At 35.9% G+C, this 22,578-nt stretch overlaps 1 protein-coding gene across 1 annotated transcript in view; it reads right to left on the bottom strand.

Moving 5' to 3' along the window:
* Window positions 1-22,578, bottom strand: part of rap1gap2a (RAP1 GTPase activating protein 2a) — a 98,189-nt gene that overhangs the window by 73,140 nt on the left and 2,471 nt on the right. Inside the window, exon 2 of the mRNA XM_060888789.1 lies at window positions 19,206-19,241. Coding sequence (XP_060744772.1) covers window positions 19,206-19,241 — 36 coding nt within the window. The remainder of the gene's footprint in view (window positions 1-19,205; window positions 19,242-22,578) is intronic.

Raw genomic sequence — 22,578 nt, 5'->3', positions numbered from 1 at the left:
TTTTTATACCTCAGCACTGTTCTAGATTTGGATTAATCAGGAAGTGTTGATTAATTCTTGATATCACATTAGCATGAATGGATCAGTGTTATCTCAGTAGGCAAGGCATTGGGCTACTGATTAGAAGGTCATGAGGTCAAATCCCAGTGCTGCCATGATGCCCTTGCTGGTCTCTGAACAATACATTTATACCTCTACTGCTAAAACTGTATCACGGCTGTAAGTCACTCTGGATAAATAGAAATAATATCTAAGCAAAAAAAAATAATAATTTTATATTAGAAAATAAATATTTTATCGTTGATATGCTGACATTTTCTATAAGGAAACATTTATTTAACATTTGACATTTGATCCCTTTTTTTTTTTTTTTTTTTTTTTAATTTATTTTTTTTTTTTATCATTTCCACCTCAAGATAGAAAAAAAAGACAAACTGGTAAAGGAATTTATAACTCATATAACATTCCTTCTTCCAAAAAAAGGAACTTGCTTGTTTCTCAATAAATGTATAAAATTGTGACTAAGTGTAAGAGGAAACTGCTAATTCAGTATTTATTGAATACAATAAAATAAACAAAATGTTTTCCAGTGTATTAAACTGGTATGACTTGAGTCATGACTTGGTCAATTAACATAAAATATCGAAGTGAATCTAAAAGTTTGGGGTTTTAATGAAACGGTGTAAATGTATTCAATAGAACCAGGTGTATCAGGCAACATTTAAGGACACCTCATCTCTGTTTAGAAGCAGAAGGAATAAAATCCCGTCTGCAGCCTTACAGCCAGATAACTGTAATGAACGTCTCTCAGATGAACATCACATTATTGTTCTTGTTCTGCTCTGAATGTGAAAGCACTAACCCAGATTCTGGCACTTTGCTGCTCGTTTTATTCAGCTGCGGAAGAAAAATCGCTCCAGCTACCGTGAGCACGCTGACAGGATCATCCATCATGCGGCCGTTTCTGCGAGATGAGGGCCGGAGAGATGACAGGATCTGTCTGGACACTGGCAGCACAAATCAGTCACTTAACAAGACCACCAGCGTCGCCTGGCTAAAGAAACTGCTGGTTAATGATTACAATGCAGTTAGCCTTTAACATGCTATACGCTTGTATGCATGTGAGATAGAGAACGTAAATAAACCAGAAGGTAACATTCAGGAAAGCTTACTCTGCTTTGTTTACCTATAAAGGGATGTTACTAAGGAAATTAAAGCTACAAATACAAGATTCTAGATTCATTCTAGGTATAAGATACAAAACTAAGATTACCAAAAGAGTAAGATTTCCGTTTCATAAAATAGCCCAACAGATTCATATTTAAGATGTATATATTAGAGCACTGTCAAATTCTTCATTCTGATTGGTCAGAAGGTGTTTTCGATAACAGCAGCTCGGAAAATAGTTCCCGCTGCGAGGCAAAACGCAGGTTTATAATTCTACGCTTGTTCGATACGTTACTGTTTCTATGGTAACATCTTATTTGCAAGGCTTGTCGATTGGGCGCTCGCTATAAAACGATTTGAAAGAAAAAAAAAGTCAATGTTATTGAAGGACTCTTCAGTGGCAAAAGAAAGTAAAACTTTTATAGCTATTATAATGGGACAGGAACTGATTCACAGGGGTGCTCCACAATAATAAAAGCAACTATAAAAGGATAAAAAGTACTCTAAGAAAAAAACGATCTGTCGTTAGCTAGAAGAAGAGTAGCATTTTTAAGATATTTTTAGCGGAAATAATAGACTTCAGTGCGGTAAGAGTAACTTCGCTTCATCACACTATACCGTCGTTTATTCTTTTTCTTTAACAGCATGACATGACGTGGTTTATTTCTTCCTTAATATAGAACTGGAAAGATATTATCCTACAAATCACTTCTGACATGTAATTCCCGCTTCGTACTCGAGGTCACGCCTCCTGTTTCGGTTTATTACTGAAGTGGAGCAACTTCAAACTATATAATGAAGAAGAAAAGGTGCTTCTACTTTGAAAATGGGCTGTGATGTGAAGGTGAGGGCGAAAGTTTGCAAGCGCTTATTTTGAAATGATGGCACCAGTAAGATCGTCGTTTACCAAGTAACAAAAAATGGTAACGAAAAAATGGACAAATCAAAAATTTCAGCCGTATATTTATAGTGTGTGTGTGTGTGTGTGTGTGTGTATGTGTGTGTCTATGTCCTCGTCTAGCTCTCTAAAAGGTCACTATTTTTAGGTTTCAGGTCTTTTGAGAGCTGTTTTCTGATTTCCATTAACTCCTAAGTGCTCATAACTGTCTAAGAGTTTGAGCCCCATTAAAAGGTGTTAAAACCAAGCAAAAAGCTTTGGAACTAATTAGCATTAGTTGGTTTATTATAAGGTTCATTTAAACAACAAGATTAGAGATAAGTTAAGATTTTCCAGTTTAGATAACTGCTGACCTTGAAAGTCTGTAGAAAGACACTAACACTGCATTAGACTGAAGGCTGTAACTCTTTGTGACGCTCGTAAACTTGTAATCTGACCTCTGACCGAGAAAACACATAACAAATAAAGGAAAAAAGCTCCCTCAATTTAGTGTGACTAAATAAAGTCGTTAGAAATATTAGAATAGAATAGAAAATTAGCAATATTCTGACACAGAATCCAAACTTTCTGTATGTTTGAGCATTTTTATACAGAACTGTGTGTCATATTGTGTCAGAATACACTCAAATACAGCAATAATCTCATCCAGAATCTAGTAGGGGGCACAAACTTTTGCACACAGCTGTATTATTGTTCTTACAATTTTGTTTATACAGAACTGTGTCATACTGCGTCAAAAATAACTCGTCATATGTAAGTAAAGGTTAAAGTGAGAGTGTCACAAATATCTTGGCATGACTACACTCAGAAGAAAGAGTAGATTTAGATGAAGTTTTTTGGTTTAACACAGAAACTTGAAACTGTTTGTAAACACCAGACGTCTGCTCGTCCTCTCTCATCTAAATGCAGCGTGCTAAATTTTTTTTTGCCCGACCTTTCGGGCCTGCCGAGAGAGATGATCATCTCCAACCCCTTTTTCCGAGCTCCGTCGGATCCGAACGTGTAATCGTTCCACGATATCTGCATAAGATGACGGCTTGGTAATATATTCATGGGGCAGAGCCTATTCAAACATTGTCTGCTTTTATATCTCTCTCTTTCTTGAGCTCTTTCTGTCTCTCTGGGGAGAGGAAACCTTCCAGACTGAATAGCCTTGTTTTGTTCTGTCATAATGCATCCAGGCTCGGCTCACCAGCTCTCCTCTGTCCTTTCTGCCTCTTCTGATACAAATGTCATTTATTTAATTTGGTTCATAAATCAGTTATGGTAGAGTGGTGCTAATGGTGTTGTGTGTGTGTGTGTGTGTGTGTGTGTGTGTGTGTGTGTGTGTGTGTGTGTGTGTGTATGTGTGTGTGTGTGTAGGGGGTTGACCGAGTTCAATCCGGCAGCTGTTGAAGGATGAAGGGAAACAAAATATAGATATAACCTACAGCAACAGTATCATAAATGCTTAAGGTATCATGATCCTATTAAAGGAAAACTCCAGCGTGTTTTAATCTTATCTCTATTTACATCATCTGTAACGGGTGTGTGTGTGTTTGTGTGTTTAAGTGTGATAACCGTGAACTAAAAAAGAGAAATAAATCTTCAGACACACGTACAATGAAAGTCTAAGGGCAGTTGTTGGGGCACATGTTTACAACATGCGACTATTATGATGCAAATACTTATCTCTCTAAACATGCAGCTGATAGAGACAGTGGGAATAACAGAATATTCCTTTAACACTGCATCTGTACAACATCATAAACAAAAGCAGGTAGAAGTGTTTAATCATTACCTGGGTAATTACCTATTTCTAAATACCTTACACATTTGAATGAGATCACAGTTAATGTTTTAATAACTGGTTATGATAACGTTCCACCCAAGCCAACGAACATGCTCACTTCCTTTCTGTTTAAGGATATGTAGAAATAGAAAAAAATGAATAGAAACATGTAATTCCTTGTAAGGCAAACCCCAGAAGAAAAAGCGTCAAACAAGGTAGATCCAACATTGTTTAAGGTACTATTTATTAATTGTATTAGAGTTTGCAGTAATGCACACAGAAAATGGCAAAAACACAAGTAAATAAAACGAATCAAAACAGTGAACAAAAGCCTTGTTTAATCAGGAATGGAGCATAAACTACATGAATCATTTGCACTGTACACTAGACACATGAGGGCTGAAATGAACACACATATCAGGAAGTGAACTAACAGGAAATTACAGTAGATTAATTGAGACACTGGGGCAGTTCCTTGCTAGACCACCAGGGGGGCTGGCAAATGATTTAGTGCATTTGAGTCTGATCTGGGTTCGATCTGGGTTCGATCCCCCTTCAGGCAATACAGCCTGTGACAAAACAGAGGTGGAGACAAGATGTAAATAAAAACAAAACTACAAAACGTGGCAATGGAACATGACAATATGGAAATGAGTTCCATAGCACTGAAGTCTGCTGTAGCACGAGTGCTGCATGGCTCGGCTCACAGTCCTAGAGGCGAGGAAGGTATTTGTAACAATATTAAATTACGGTAAGTTATACGGATAAAATATATATATATATATATATATATATATATATATATATATATATATATATATATATATATGATTCAATGAGTTTCAAATGTATACTGTATGTGTGAGTCAACTGCATAGATTTGCACAAAGAGAACGTTTTGCTAAAACATTAACAGAATTTATATAAACACAATATTCCTGCTGTAAATCCCCCTGCAAACTGTTTACAATTTAAATCATTTATATCTATTATAAGTGATAAATGATTATATTTACAGTGATAAATGAGATAAAAAAACTGAGTCATGTGACTAAACTCCATGTATATGTGGAATAAAAGTATATAGAAATATAAAACCTGAAAGGCCACTAAAGGTCATTCCTTCCTCCTTCCTTGTAAAAAATGATTTAAATTGGTTTCATTCTCTCGTCTATACTGTCTTTCAGATGTTAAAAAATATCACTCTCAATGGTCACTCAGACTAGATTAAAATTAATTTTTTCTCCCCAACATTCAAACTCAGAGAAGGATCTTTGTCTTCTTATCACGTCTCTATGATGAAAAATAAGCTTTTTTCCTTCTCGTATCTGAGTCTTGTGTGCTGTAGGTCTATGAATTCAAGGACATCAGCTCATGTGCTGTGTATTTGTTCACACACACACACTACTGGTGTTTCCAACAGCAACGAGCCTCCAGCTTTTCTCAGAAGCGAGAGCGCTCAAAGCACACAACAAGAAATGAGCCGTTGGTGAGCCTTTAACAAACAATCCAGGCTGAAGTATAACCAGGCTTTGCCCCAGAGGACTGATGCACATCTGATCATGAAGCAAACTGAAAACCCGGACACAATCGTCTTGCTCAGGTTAACTTACCTGCTCACTAAAGCTGATTATATAATGCGTGCTCAGGATTAGTGCACCTTTAGCTAGCTAGTGGAACGTGACACTATAAATAGCTGCAGTATTACAGCTTGCTTGAGCACCACTCGTAGTGCCGGTTACATACAAATTAAAATACTCAAGTAATATTGAGTGCAATTTTCATTATTGTTTGAAAACATCCAGCTTGAGAACCATTTGAGAAACCTTAAACACTAAATTCTAGTAAACAGAAATAAAAATCTTGATAAAAACATGTTTTTTCGGACGGACATTTACTTCAACATCTTGAAACTCTTAAAGTCATTTTGTGTGTATTTTTATGCAAATTAGTGACATCGCTAATTAAATTGGTAATTTTTTAAATATTATTAGTATTGTTTAGAACTGAGGATGATTAACAGATTCATGCAAAAAAAATGAAAAAAAAAATGAATCTGATTTTTATCTAAAAGTAACTGAATTAAATTAATGGGCATTTTTGGTCTTGAAGCACACATAAGGGTGTAAAATTAAAAAAAGTTTGCTGGGGTGCAATATACTGTAGATTTTAGGGTTCTAGCTCTAAAGAGAATTTATGCCAAAAAAGGTTCTGTAGGAATCTTTGGTCTTTGCGTTTGACATTATTCTGCTAGATTATGGACTTGACATGAATGAAAAAATATAAAAGAAAAAAAAAATCAGTTCTGCATTCAATGTTACATAACAAGAAATGACTCAATGACTTATGATTGAATAAACTTACAGTATAAACAGTATTCTATATAGAACTTTTTCCCAGGTTACAAAGAACCCAGTTGGTTCTTTTGATTGAACTTTTAAAAAGGTTTCTACTGTATGAAGAACTAAATATGTTCTAAATATGAAAGACCCAATAGAACCCTCTAGATGCCTAGAATAAAGAACAGGGGATAAAGAACATTTTCTTTTCATAGTGTAGTTTAAGGAAACAAACTCAAATGTTTTTCAAATTTTGTTTAGTTCTTTTTTTGTTTTTTTGTTGTTGTTTTTTTTTTAAATAAAGTATGAAATAAGTTTACTCTTGCAAGTTAGTTTAACAAGCAACACATTCAAATTGTTCTCTATCTGTTCAGTTTGCTTTAAGGAAACGATTAAAATTTAAAGCCAGAAATGTTTTAATTTAACTTATTTTTGCCACAACAAACTAATAAAATGTTTGTAATCCATGTGACCGAACACAAGAATACATGAAAAAAATGGAAGGCTAAGTAAACCGAGAGGCAGCTTGCGTAAGACGGCACAATAACGAGCTCAGCTGGAAGGAACTGCTTACAAAAGAAACAGAAAGAAAGAGAGAGAATAAGTGAACAACACCACCGACCCCCCCCCCCCCCCTTCCCATTATCCGCATCCAAAAGATTTGTAAAGCTTATAAAAAAGAAACCTGCACACCAGTGTATCTGATTTTCTCTGGAAAGTCCACAACAACCTCTCAAGTGAACTGGAAACAAGAAACCCTCACACCAACACGACAGCTGAAAGAGTTTGATTCAAAATTGATTTAAAATGTCCATCGTGACATCGTCATCAATGCGGAAATCAGAAGGTACTTTAAATGGATGACAGCAGACGATTGTGAGAAAATGTTAACGGAAAAGATAGCAATGAGTTCAGCTCATATTAATGACAGCTTGAACAGAGATCGTTGGAGTGAAGAGATGACCAAGAGGCTCGAGTGACTTTTACTTCAGGACATGTGACCCACTGATGCTAATGATGCTAATAATCAAAGCAGGAACTCATTTCTTATGTTATAGTCGAAAAAAGTTGGTTTTCGGTATTCAGAAGATGAGGATATAAATATAGAGGGAGGTGTAGCTTCTTACATTGATATTAGGATTTTTACTGTGTTGGAGTGTAATAATACCAAAATGTTTTATAAACTGCTATACAATCAATATAACCATGTGAACTGTTTCCCCAGGCCACCACACAAATGGCCATTTACACCTTTAAGCCATTCGAGAAAAGTACAGCCATCTTCGGTCACTGTGAATATCACCACCATCATTGATTGTACTTTATCATAACAAAAGAGATTGAAGTCATAAATTGTCATTCAATGTCACATTTTCAGCACATCATATGCCAACAATCGGCCCAGCCATCTCCGGTGTCTGCAAATCTTATTGAATGCCAATCTTATCTCAATCACCTGCCCTAGCACCAAACACAGTGGCTCTGATATCCAATCGATCATCACAAATGAGCCAGATTAAAGGAGTAAAGCCGATGCTAGCAGATTTGCAGATCAGAGTTCAAGCCTCCAGGGGTTCACTGTTCTTCCAGGAATCAGGAGGACACCCAAAACATCGTCCTCGTTCATGGGCGGTAGAAGACTTTATGGGCTCTTAAAAGCCTCATTAAAACCCAGCTAACAGATGGAGCCACTCTCAGGTCATTGTGAGCCGTGTCACTCGGAAGTGAATGGGGTAAATATTTAGCAGGAGTAGCAGGCAGCTGGATGAGAGGATCCATACATCAAGGACAGATTAAGGCCATCCACGATGGCATGAATCGGATCAGCAGCACAGAGGAAACAAGCAGAGCTGGGGAAGGATGCAAGTTTTTCAGATCTATAAAGAAGGTACTTGAAATGATCCAAATCAATATGCTATGAGAGTCAAATCAATTTGATATGTGAATTTATCTGCATAATACAAAAATCTATCATATTCTGTTGTGCTTATGCCAAAAAGGGTTACCGTGAGCCTGGACACTACCCTAGGGGACTTGGGGCACAACACAGGAGACACCCTGGACACCCAAGATGGGGTGCCAAACCATCACAGAGTGGGTGTTGTCTGGTGTTCTCATCGCCCAACTTGTTATTGTTTCCATGTGGGTTTTCCTATCCTGTTTATCGTGTTTTCTCTCTATCTCACCTGTTTCTTTTTTACCTTGATGTACTGCTTAAAATATGCCTGATCAGATCATCAGTCATTGTTGTGGTGCATGAGCCGTAAGGTCAGACGTTGTTATATCTAGGTTTTTATGTCATAGTCATGTTTTGTTTCTGTCATGTTTAATGTAAGTTTTGTTAGTTTTGTTATGTTAATAAAGCAGCGCACGCACTGAATCCTGCAAGTTTGATTTGCTTCTGGCGATCAAGCCAGAAGGGTTATTCGCGTTCAATCCCCGCCACCGGTGCCGTCCGCCCGCAGACGTTACAGATCATATATCGTCGCTGTCGGGCGGAAACCTCGTATGTCCAAATTTGGTCAATTTCATATTTTTTCACATATCGATGCTATTGGTCAGTCCCCACGTGGGTCTGTTATTTTTACAAGTTATTAACCAATCTAAAGTCTTGAAAATAGCTTGAGCGCAAATCTCATAACTCCATTGGACACTTCAACTGTCCACCTCTTCCTCACTCCGTGGGAGAGCTTCGCGGCATATTTCTCCTCAAGAAGAGTCGCAACGAATCAACACGTCTTCTGAGGTAAATGTCTTCAAAACACTGGGCTCAAAGAAAAAAAAATCTTGACCCCCGCTAGTTCTGGTGCTCGTCTGAGGACAGGAATTTAGCGCAAGACAATCCATTGCAATGCGGACTAAACCCTGTGCACTGCAGATAAGGTACGCCGTTTTTTTCATTTCCTGAAAAATAACGGTTTTGGAGATACGAGGATTCTGCCTGACAGCGACGATATACATATTCATACACTATTTAGAGATGAAGAGGCAGGGATCAAACCCCTAAGCTCAGAGATTCAAGGCAGACCTGATAAGGCAGAGCTGCATTTTTATGAAAAAACTTGGATTTGATATGTGGGTAGCTGTCATATGATAAAGAAGAGCTGGCTGATTGATGGGAAATGTCCAAGTTGAAATAAGAAAAACGGTGAGTGTTGCTTGAATGTTGCCTCGTATTTGCCAACAGATAAGTTGCTAAGATTCGCAGATGTACCTTTTTTACCAAAGGGCTAGATGTGAGGCTTGTGAGGCTAGCCATCTACAGAAATATTTTTGGTTTTGTGCCACTTTGATGATGCAGTTCTGACAATCCTGTAAGTTGTTTTCTTTGAACAAGGTCTCTGTGGTCCTGATTTGGCGTTTAACTCAACCTACTATCTAGGTCATCTTAGTAACAAGAAGATTTATCTTCCCCAACACAGATTGATATGGATTTTATGTGTACTGTGTTCCTTCTGAAGTACCTGGAGATACGAGTAATAGGATCAAACCCGAGACCCTGCATCTGTGAAGCATCAACACTGCTATGCTACCCCAACACCGGCCGTTAACAAACACGTAGAGTGTGGTTTAATGGAAAATGGTGACGCAATCAACACTTCAGTTGTCAGTGAGCACTTTTGACATGACAACAAACCCCTCTAGAGTCTGGTTCATTTCTACAGGAGTATTATTACAGTGCTATATCTGTCGACGAGGCACTGGAGATTCACTCACATGTGAGAACTTCTCTACTTTGTACAACACAAAGCTTAGCGCTGGTTGCATGTGGTAGAATAGCATTGTTTGTTAGCCATTTAAACCAGAAGCAGGAATTTAATGTTTCGCATAGGCCAGGGTTGTGCACTGTGGCTATACAGTAAGTGTGTTTTGTTTAGAAATGATTAGTCGTTTTGAACAAGTTATCAAGAATTGATGAACAAATTAAGGAAACAAATTGCTATCATTTATTACCATGCCTTTGGTTGATGCCGTTGATGAGCTTCGGAAATTGCAATCCTAAATTGCAGACTGAAACATCAGTGACCCGATCCATACCCCAGTGGAATTCTTAAATCTTTTGTGTCAAGGCTGGGTTTCAAACCATTTTCAATCATCAAGAAAGAATTGGAATCAGTGAATCATTTGAATCAAGACCAAGGTTCACTTCTCTCTCATTCAGTGGGCAAGGGATTGAATCAGTAAATCATTTGAGACAAAGACCAAGCTGGATTCCTCTATCATTCAGTGGGTCAGTGTTTGAATCAGTGACTCTTTTGAGCCATGAGCAAGATTCATTCCTCTCTCATACAGAGTATCATAGTTTAAATCAGTGAATCCTCTGAGACAAAGGAGAGATTGACTCCTCTCTCGTTAAGTGGATCAGCGTTTGAATCGGTGAATTGTCTGAGTCATGAGTGAGATTCAATTCTTTTACATTCACTGTATCAGTATCTGAATCAGTGAATTATTTGAGCCAGAGCAAGATTCAATCTTCTCTCAGCCAGTGAATCTGTATTTGAATCAGTGTTTGTATTTTAAACACCTGGGAACTGATCCATACCTGATGAGTCAAGATTCATGTGGAAAGTTCTTTCTGGCATTTCAATACTGACAAAAGGAATCCCCCCCAATCCATTCAAGTAAAAACAGAGACATAAGCATGTTATAAAATAAAATAAAATCCCAATGATTACTAGCTATTAAGCACAGATGTTAATATTGTCATGATTTCTTTTACACAGAAGCTGAAGCCACAGCACCACTTGGACAATAGTGTATATTTTCCTTAAGCTAAACTTTTCAGGTTAATACAAATAAATCAGAAATGAATATCTTTATCAGCTTTAACAAAAAAACAACAAAAAACTATGCAGTTTATTGCTCATTTCCACCTCTAAAACACTTAATGCATGTTTTGATTCACAAAGATCTCAAAATTTACCAAAGTTTATTTTTTAAACCTCATTTGAGTTGAATAAAACCTGATTTTGCAACAATTCTCTGCAGGAGATGAGTTTCAGTCACACAAGTAGAAAAGATAAGAGATTTGCAATAGTACTCCCTCTATAGGACAATAAGGGGAAATGCATCATATTTTGACAATCACGCTCTTCATGACAGTGTTTCCATCTAGTGGTGCACAAGAGGACCTGCTCCTGCCAGAAATCCATATCATTTTTTGTTTGTTTGTTTGTTTGTTCGTTTTTTGCCATAAGTCTGTATTCTTTAATACTGAACAACTCAGAAAATGTTTTGTGTATCATATAACAATGCCTGAGAGTAAGTAATACATGTGTGAGGAATATAAATTGTTAAAGCACGTTTAACCAGAAGCTGAGATTATGGCCTCAAGTTTAATGTGCTATTTTTCCCCAGGTGGAATAACACTAGCAGAGACTAATTACATTTCGAAGATTAGAATTTGGAATTTTTTCTTTTTTAGCTTGTCCCTCTGAGGGAAACCTTAAATCGTAGTGTTGCTGCCTCACAGCTTCAGAGTTCAAAGTTTGATCATAAGCTCAGGTTTTTGTCTGTGTGGAGTTTTAGATAATGTCCATCTCCCAAAATATCTAGTCCCAAGGTATATTATTCCCTCATTCTCAGTGTTCCTGGGACTGGCTATAAATCTATTCTGGCCATCACCAGGAAAAAGAACTTACTGAAAATGAATAAACGAAAAACTGAATGTCCTGTACATGCTTACGGTGGTTAATTAAAGACGGTCTAAAAAACATTAAACTAGTCACACGAATACACTAGGAAGAAAATATTTTTCTCAGATGGTTAATACATCCACCTTGCTACAAAGTCGTAAGTCCAGGTGGTGTGTGGGTGCCTGCGTAGGTGCTCCTGAATATAGATGTACTGTATCTTTGTGCAGCTCCTTTATCTGCTTTTTATTTGTCTGCGGTGAATAATGGGCTGTTGCTCTGTTTGTGTGTGTATGTGTTTGGGTGTGCGTGTGTTTGAGAGAGAGAGAGAGAGAGAGAGACTATGTAATGTGTAATGTGAAAGGGGAAGATAGTAAGCCTGTGACACTAATTGTTCTTGCTCTCTAATGGCTCTTTTGTTGCGTTGTGTGTGTCTTCGCATTCTTGCTGAGGTGATGACAAAAATTAACCCTGTCACAAGGACCACACACAGTGTAAAACACACACAGAGCAAGAGGCATCACTATACAGTATGCTGGGGTGCCAAGACTTAAAAACAGTGTTCAATTCAATTCAAGTTTATTTGTATAGCGCTTTTTACAATTGACATTGTCTCAAAGCAGCTTTACAGAACATAAACATAGAACAGAACGTTAATATAAAGAATAATATAAAAGTTTTGTAATATATAGATATAATATAAAGAAATATATAAAACATTTTGAAGGGCAAAACAATACTGGATCCCCACAAGTTCTCTCTCTCTCTCTCTCTCTCTCTCTCTCTCTCTCTCTCTCTCTCTCTCTCTCTCTCTTTCTCTCTCTCTCACAGACACACACACAAACACCTGTAAATCTACAATTCATTCCAAACCCTATATCTTTTGTAAAAATTTATGATGTCCAGCTCCAGAAAAATCTCCAGAAAAAATTCAGAAAATCTTCTGAAGTCTTTCTTTATCTGTGTCTAAATCTGAAATGCTCTGCTATCAAATAAAATAATAGTGTTAAAAAACACTGTAAGAGCATGTTAGTACATGTGAGTTCATGTGTTCATGCTCTATAAGAAAGGTGGTCGTTATTTATTCATGCATGAATTCAAAAGGCTCACATCGTAGTTAAAGTTAGCTCTTCAGTAGTTCATCATTAGTTCATGCCTCAGCTCATTATTAGTTCATATTCAAGTATTAGTTCAGTTAATAGTGGGTTATGGGATTGTTATTGTAATTTTGTTTTAATTTCTTCCACTCATACAGTACACTCCCTGACAAAAGTCTTGTCGCCTATCCAAGTTGTAGGAACAACAAATAATAGCTTGACTTCTAGTTGATCATTTGGAATCAGAAGTGGCTTATATGAAAGGCAAAGGCCTCTAGATTACGCGAAATCAAAAAGAGTAGTTAAGAAGTAAGGCAGATTACATACAGTATCTCAACCGATGTACTAAACTGTGGACTGCTTCTGTTCACCTCCTTACATCAGATGTAAATAAGCTCTTTAAGATTTCTGATGTGGGGAAAGTCTTCAGAGTTTAAGTTTTGTGGTAAACAAATTGTTCATAAGTAATGAAGAAAACCGAATTCTTGGAAGTTCCACAATAGGATAAAAAAAGTGTGTATCCTTTATTAATAAATGTAGAGGTAGAAAAAAGGTTAAAAACTTTAGCGGTGTTAAATTGTCAGAATTGGAATAAACACTTTGGGATGTTAACTTAAAATTGGATTTTGTGCTTGATCTTGTTTGCTCATGGTGCCTTTCGAGCGTCTCTTAAATAAAAGTTTCAAATTGGTCTTAAGTCCCTGACCGTACCTTCCCATACATCCTGTTTTAATTTAGGTCTGGAACTCCAGGTCTGGAAAGTGCAGTGGTAAAATTATTTCCCAATTGGAACCCATGCCAAAAGGTCTTTCCAAACAATGAACTCTGCTTTATGAAGCACAATGCCCTTGCAGAGCCTGTTAATAACCCACTCATTATAACACGACATCTTTTTCATTTGTCTCCAAGTTAATAGCTGCACATGGCAGGAGATAATTATATTGCAGCTCACGTGGCGTGAATTCTTATGACAGCATAAGCTGCTTTATGAAGAGAAGGCTTCATGTAGAGTGTCATCTACAGCCCACTAAATGCTTCGCTTTCCATCTCTTCAACATGAAACACTGCAAAATCCCTCTGTTGTGGAAGCTAAAGTAGATTCTGGCTCAGTCCAAGATGGTGTCTTACTCCATATTCCCTATAAACATCGTAAGTATAATTTACTTTTAAATAGTCGATTGTTGGCATAAAAATCTGTTCTAATACATTTGGGACATATACTTCTAAATATAGATCAAAAATCCTCACAGAATCTTGTCAGGTTCGCTCAGGCCAGCTAGAAAATGCCATCTTAGAAAAGAATAATAGGATATTTATAAATATAAATCCTCAAAAATATAAAAGATTTTGACAGAAATCTTGTAAGGCATTTAAACTTTTATGAATGTAATAAATAAATAGTGCTCAGAAATCTTGTCAAATTCGCTTTCACTCTTTCAGATTCACAAATCAAAAGTTTTCAGTCAAAAGAGAAAATTATAAATATTTATAAATAGAACTCAGAAAATCCTCTCGGAAATGATAACTTCTAAGAAATCTTGCGGGTCCCCTCATGCTACTTAGCTTGTTAACCTTTGCAGAGAAAATTATAAGCGTTTATAAATTTAATTTAATAATCCGGAGAGAAATCCTGTCAGGTTCGCTCATGCTAGCCAGTTTGTTAGCTGGAGCAGAGAAAATGATAGTTATTTATAAATATAACTTAAATATTTTCTTGTCTTGTCAGATCGCTCATCCTAGCTTGTTTGTTAGAACTAGCAAAGACAATTAAAAGCGTAACTCCAAAATCTTCTCAGGAATCTTCCCTCTTGCAAGCTAGCTGTTTAATATTTGAAGAGAAGTTATAAAAATGTATACATTTTTCCTATAAAAAAGACTGGTCAGGATCGCTCATCCAATTAAGGATGTAACTCTCAGGAATCCTGTCAGGGTTACTCATATTCGCTAGCTAGTGAGCTAGCATTATTACTGAAGATTATAAATATGACTGAATATAACTTCACATAAATTCAGCTCATGATAGATATCCAGTGATAGAAGTGAGAATTATTAATATATTTTATTAATACTACTTCTCAGGTTAGCCGTAGTATCGCTACAAGATTATAAGTATTTGTGAATTTTTATATCCTCTGAGAAATGCTGTCAGGTTGGATAAAGTTAGCTAGATAGTTATCCTTATTAATGACAAATCTGAACATTTGTGAGTATTAAATTAAATACAGTGAGCTTTTTGTTGAAGTAAAACGTATTAGAAAACGATGTTTTCTTAGCAAAGAATTTATAAAAAATGTCTGACAAATCATGTCAGGTCAAGCTAGCATTATATGCTAAAGTATAAATTAGCACATTAGCACTAGTGCTAAATATTGACTTTGAAAAGTTCTCTCAGAAATGACATATTAATTAGCTAGCTAGCAACATTTGTGAATGTGACTGTGAATATATGACATCTAATGATTGCCTTTTCAGCCTTGAGTGGCAAAATATAAATTTATAATTTAGAAAACAAATAAATATAATGCTTGTTTATAATTTATATGTAATTTATATGTTAGCCTGTATGATACTGTTATCACCTTCATTATCAAAATCTCTGTAACAACTACTAACATTTGATAGATAGATAGATAGATAGATAGATAGATAGATAGATAGATAGATAGATAGATAGATAGATAGATAGAAAATTCCAGTTGTTTGTTTTAAAATATTGCAGTGTATTGCATATTAATTGACTTCATGAAGCACTAACTTGAACATGTCCATATATAGACTAAGACACGCCCACATTTCCATCTGTGGCCTTTAGCCCACTCCCACTCACATACAGATGATAAATACTCAAAAAAACACCTTCTGTAGTTTAAAATCAAAATAGACAATGGATTAATATGTAAACAAATATATTTTTAGACTAGAAAACTATGAAAAAAATTAAACTATTTGTTTATGTATCCTTAATTTCTTCTTAGCAATCTCTGAACCTGAGAGCAATTATGCTACATTCTATTTCTGCTTTAAAAAAAAAAAGGAAAGCATACATGTCCTTTAGCAAACTAGTGAGTACACACACACACATGCACACGCACACACACACACACACACACGCACGAGCATAACCACAAGCACATGTTTGAAACACAGTCGTATCATACTGTCTGAAGTAACATCACACCACTCACCAGATTTTGCGAGGCATCTTTATCTCTTTAGCAAAGAGGGTGAAGAGCAACATCAAGAGACACGGTTTGTCTATGTGTCCGCTCTGATAACACACTCTCACTCTCACTCTCTTACTCTCTCTCTCTCTCTCTCTCTCTCTCTCTCTCACACACACACACACACACACACACACACACTTTTCAATAATTCAGAAAGCACTTATCTTTATTACATAGACAAAAGCCCTGGTATAAACACACACACACACACACACACACACACACACACTTGATTATGCTGTACATATGAATGCTGCTCAGTGCAGCAGGTTAAAAACAGACGACTCGCTTTGTAGTGTCAATCAAAGGGAAATAGATCTTCTGTAACAACAGCCTGCTTACAAACACACACACACACACACACACACACACACACTAATAGACTGATTTCCACGGATCCTGACATGTAATGGGGTCTATTGGTGCGTTGATTGAAATTTACACACTATGAAACCTGTAGATGTATCAAATCATATGCAGTGTGCATGATGAATGTTCACAAATTTAGTTTTATTTTTTTCAATGGACACACACAAAAGGCTGGAACAAAAGCCTCTAAAAACACCTGTGCCCACTCTTATCAGCCAGCTTTGATGTTTATCTCTCTGTTCGTCATCTTCTTCATCTTCTCTCATTATGAAACCTGATCCCAGGCCGAGACGGCGGGAAAAAACAATAAGGAAAAAATATGGCACAGCAATATCGCTGCAATGTCAGGTTTACATTTCATTTAAAAAAAGAGAGAAATAAAAGAGAAGGTGGTGAAGGAACGACAGTTTAAGCTGCTAAATTGAGATATTGAGATTTCGCTCCCGGCTTACATGTAAGGAGTTAAACACCACAGGGTGTTACACAACAACAACTTACCAATAATTATTTTTATTTGTATTTTAGGAATAAACACAACATATTGTGTGTATAGTCAGGTTGTGGAATGTTCACCAGACAAGTTAGTAACTATTAACACATACAAGTTAGCACCTTAAACTGTTGTTCCATCACCACCTTCTCTTTTATCTCGCTCTCATCCTCATGTCATGTTACCAAGGAAACCACAAATCAGCAGCTGACACTGGATACTCCTTCCTTAAATGTTAAAAAACGTAACAACAACATATTGGAATATTCGAGGTCATATTCGATGTGTGGGATGTGGTAGTCTAGTGGTTAAGGTGTTGGGCTACCAATCAGAAGGTTGTGAGTTTGATTCCTACGTCCACCAGGTTCCCACTGCTGGGCCCCTGAGCAAGGCCCTTAACCCTCAATAGCTCAGTTGTATATAAATGAGATAAAATGTAAGTCGCTCTGGATTCGTGGCCTAATAGTTAGAGAGTTTGACTTCTAACCCTAAGGTTGTGGGTTCGAGTCTCAGGCCGGCAATTACCTCAACTACTCCCCCAAGCATAAATGGCTGCCCACTGCTCCGGGTGTGTGGTCACGGCGTGTGTGTGTTCACTGCTGTGTGTGTGCACTTTGGATGGGTTAAATGCAGAGAACAAATTCTGAGTATGGGTCACCGTACTTAGCCGTATGTCACGTCACTAAATAAGGGCGTCTGCTAAATGCTGTAAATGTAAATATTCGATCTGAATTACAGCTGCAACTACAATCAGTCTACTACACGCTCTGACCAATCAGATTAGAGAATCGCGTGTCATCAGTTAAAACAAGACGGGATTAAATTAAAGCTATCTGCTGCACGAAGATGGTAATCTCTGAGGATTAGGATGTGGAACCAGATGTTTTGTATCTTTAATGGTGAAATGTAAGGCATGAAATGGGTTAAGGCATTGAGGGGATTAAGAGTTAGGCAGTGAGAGGAAATTTTCCTCTTCGGCACCACTGTGTTTTTTTTTTCTTTTTGAGTCACAGCTACATTTGGAATGTTTAGAACATCTACATAGCGATTGCATGAATATTTTATTAAGTGATCCTGAAGGATTTAAATGTAAGAGTGTGTGTGTGTGTGTGTGTGTGTGTGTGTGCGTGTGTGTGTGTGTGTTTGTGTGTGTGTGTGTATGTGTGTGTGTGTGTGTGTGTGTGTCATACTGCTATATAAATATTCCTTTATATCCTCAATTTGTATTCTTAGTAATCAGGGATAAAAGGCATTTGCATTATCCGATTTCTTTTCTAGACTTATAATATTAATATAAACATTTAACTCGAGTATTATTGATAATGAAAAGTTTCATTTGAACTTTAAATCAATTTCCAAACAGTGATTTTTACTCCTTGATTTTATTTAAACTTAATTTTTTTCTTTAAGAATTATTAAAGAATTAAAAGTAAAGAATTTAATTAAAATATTAAAATATGGTACAAGATGCAGTGAAAGGGTTTTAATGACTGTACTATAATATATTATAAAAATATAATCAAATAGACTGAGGTTAAATAATTAAAGAAGAAGAAAAAAGAGTGAAAATAAAAAAATATTATTTTTAAAGAAATTAATTAAAAAATGAAAATATGGAACAACATGAAGTGAATTCACATTTTAGTTGAGAGCATCCTATCAAAGTTCATTAATATAGGAAATACAGCTATAAAGAATCGTGTTAATCAGCTAATTTCATCAATTAAAAATGTCCATCCATCCATACATCCATCCATTCTTCTATTTTCTATACTGCTTAAACTAGACAGGACCTTCAGAACCTGGAGTTTATCCCAGGGACGCGGGGCACAAGGCAGGGGACATACTGGACAGGGTGTCAACACATCACGGGGCAACATACACACACACACACACACACACACACACAATAGGAAACTGGAGAACCTGGAGGAAACCCGCCAAAGCATAACACACACACACACACACACACACACACACACACACACACACACACACACACACGTGGAAGGTGTGACTCATATCCCCAACCCCCAATGTTTAAGATATTTACTATTTAATTCACCACTGCATTAAAATTTTATCCAGAGTACATTTTTTTGTCTGTATCCTTCCAAGCTTAAGTGATTTATCAAGGTTTTGACACATTATCTCTAATTTCTCTTAACTCTAAATTCTCTGCACTTACTAGATTAGTATGTAAAGCTGATGACTCACCTGGCTTTCAGAGCTGCAACACTGGGCTTGTCGATCCTAAAGAAGAAAAGAGAGAGTATTAACACTCTATAAGAACATTCCTGTGGTTTGGTGTGAAATACAGCAATAAGAACATCACAACAAATCTGTTCCTTCATCTTCAGTGAGGATTTGATCCCGGTCATGTTTATCCTGGCAGGAATACAACATGCATTCACACCTACAGTCTCTGGAGCAGTTCAGACTGTTGTTTATTCCTAAGTCAGTTATTCATACAAACATTCATCACTAACTGTACCATTTCATATCCTGCATCTTTTATTAGATTCTGGTCTTTATTTTCCACTGGTTAGTTTTTCAGCTAATCACACTTTATATAATTTGTTACTCTGCTTTCTGCAGCAATTTTCAATATCTTATTAAATTTCATATTTCTTTTATTTTTATCTTGTATTATTGACCTTTATTTTATTAGATATTTTTTAATGATTTTTATTTTATTTTCTGTATATATTTTTATCATATTTTACTTGATTACATTTTTATAGTATAATACAAGCAGTCATTAAAAGCCTTTCACTGCATGTTGTACTGTAATTTATTATTTTCTTTAAGGTAATTCTTAATTTTTAATTTACTTCTTTAATTTTTATCTTTTTTTATTTATGTATAGTTTTATAATATAATATAATACAAACACGGCATGTCATACCATTTACAATTTTTAATTTAATTCTTTATTTGTAATTATTTATTTTAAATTTACTTCTTTATTTCTTTGATCTTATTCTATTTAATTATTTTTATATAACATATTATAATACAGTCAGTTATTAAAAGACTTTCACTGCATGTCGTACCGTAATTTTTTATTTAATTCTTTATTTTCAATTTTTTATTTTAAGTTTACTTCTTTACTTTTTTGTCCTCATTCTATTTGATTATATTTTTATAATATATTATAATACAGGCAGTCATTAAAAACCTTTCACTGTATGTCGTACTTATTTATTTTTTTTTAAGGAATTCTTAATTTTTAATTTACTTCTTTAATTGTTCGACCTTATTTTATATAATTCTAATTTTATAATATATTATAATACAGTCAGTCATTAAAAACCTTTCAGTGCATGCTGTGCTGTATTTTAATGTCTTAATTTGTTCTTTATTTAAAAAAATTTTTTTAATTAAAATTAAATTTTAATTTAATTATTCTTTAACATCTGCCCTCATTCTATTTGATTGATTTGTAATAATTTCATATAACACAGTCATTCAATAAAAGCCTTTCACTGCATCTCAAAATGTATTTAAATGTTTTTATTTAAATTGTTTAATTGTTTATTTTAATTTTTTTATCATTATTTAATTCTTTATTTTTAATTCACTTTATTTTTACCTTATTGATTACATTTTTATAATATTTTATAATACAAGTTAAAAGTGAAATTTGAATGTGGACAATCCTCCTACTTGTCAAAAAATTCTTCAGGAGGAAACCAGAAACCCAGACAGATAAGAACAAGAAAAAACTCAACATAGACGGTCACATGAGCTCGAACCCCAGTCCCTGGAGCTGCTTAATTTAAATTGAGCATTTAAATTAAATTGCTCATTTGCTTAATTGTTTATGGAAGAAACCTACATGACATAAATGGTATTATTCGTTTAAGAAAGAAGACACTTCCCTCCTTCAGCGCGTAAAATGAACAGATGTCTATTAGATTTATGGATTAATCATGCATGGAAGATACAAATATATGTATAGCATCACAAATAAAGACTCAGAAGAAGTGGTAAGAAGTAGATGTTAATAGTGTGCATACGCAAAGTTAAAAATGAGACAGGATTTTAATCACGAGGCAAATACCATCTGGCCTTGAGCTATGAATGATGAAGACTCATAGAGAGGTGTTATAAACGCATTTTTGGAACAAATTGTGTTTAACGTTCCCTCGTCACTGACAGAGCAGGAATGTCACACCCTGTTTTGTGCCACGTCACCCACATCAGAACAGGAAAATTTATGTTTACACCCAAGAAATTGTGCAAAGTGTTGAAATAGCAGTACATGAGATAAAAAAAATCTAACTCTGAGTTGGTGGAATGGAGGAAGGTGTAGAGATGAATTAAGCTGCATTGCTATGGTTACAGTTTGAGTGCAGGCTTCCGATCAACATGGTGTGTGTGTGTGTGTGTGTGTGGTCTGTGACCATGAGACAGTGAGAATGAGGAATGGACAGTTGGTCAGTGAATGTGTGTATGTGTGTGTTTTTACAGTATATCAGTATTATGACCAAATGTCCACACAATTATAGCAATATCTAAAAAACAAATATAAATGGCTATCTTATTCTTACGGAGGTTAGGTTTAGGGTTACATTCACATTATTAAAATTATCAGCATTAATCATTCTAGCACTGGAAGTTGTTTCCAAGGATAGTAAGACAAACTGTGTGTTTGTGTAGGTGTGTGTGTGTGTGTGTGTGTGTGTGTACATCATGTGGCCTACAGATGTCACGTGACCCTAGAGTGGCAAGATTAAAGCCTTGAGATACACTTGTGACATTCTTGTGGTGATCAGGGTATGTGTGTGTGTGTGTGTGTGTGTGTGTGTGTGTGGCTTGGACCCTATAAGTACACTAAGCTCAAAGTAAGACACACTGAGCTTCTGCTGGAACACAAAAACGCACGTTTAATTTTAAAATGCAAAAGATTTAAATTCCTGCGCAAGACATGAAACACATAGAGGGGGTGCTGTTATAGGAAAGTAATCATGTCAAGTAATGTCAACCCTGAAGTACTGATAAAGCACATTATGAAGTGTTTTATTTCTCTTACACCTCAGCAAGAGTTTTCCTGATTAGAGTTTTCCATTCAATAAATAATGAAAAATGCATGTTTTTTATCTATTTGTATTTACATACATATATATTTATATGTTATAGTATAACGTGTATGTGTGTGTATATGTGTGTATGTATGTGTGTGTATGTATGTGTGTTTGTGTGTGTGGCTTCAAGCCTTTGCTATAAATATCCGAGCACAGCCATGAGAAAGGTGTGTGCTTTAGATGGAGAACGTGTATCATGGAATCTCAGCGATTCAGAGTTGTCCGGCTTTAATGTGTTTTTCTCTTTCATCCCTGCTCCTGTTACCTCATCATGTTCCATCACTTCCAAGCCATCAGCGTGTGTGTGTGTGTGTAAGTGTGTGTGTGAGAGGGTGTATGTGATAAAATCAGTCTTGTTGATTACCAAATAACCAGTGAGTACACACAATGCGAGACAGGGACGTGGCTAAAACCGCCGCACAGCATGTTCAATTTCCTGCTTCGCTCGTTTCAATAGATAAGGTAAATAAAGCGAGAATGTGTTCAAATAATAGCAGACG

The sequence above is a fragment of the Tachysurus vachellii genome, chromosome 15 (genome assembly GCF_030014155.1).
Source record: "Tachysurus vachellii isolate PV-2020 chromosome 15, HZAU_Pvac_v1, whole genome shotgun sequence".
Lineage (NCBI taxonomy): Eukaryota > Metazoa > Chordata > Actinopteri > Siluriformes > Bagridae > Tachysurus > Tachysurus vachellii.
This window is presented reverse-complemented; position numbering and strand designations above follow the sequence as displayed.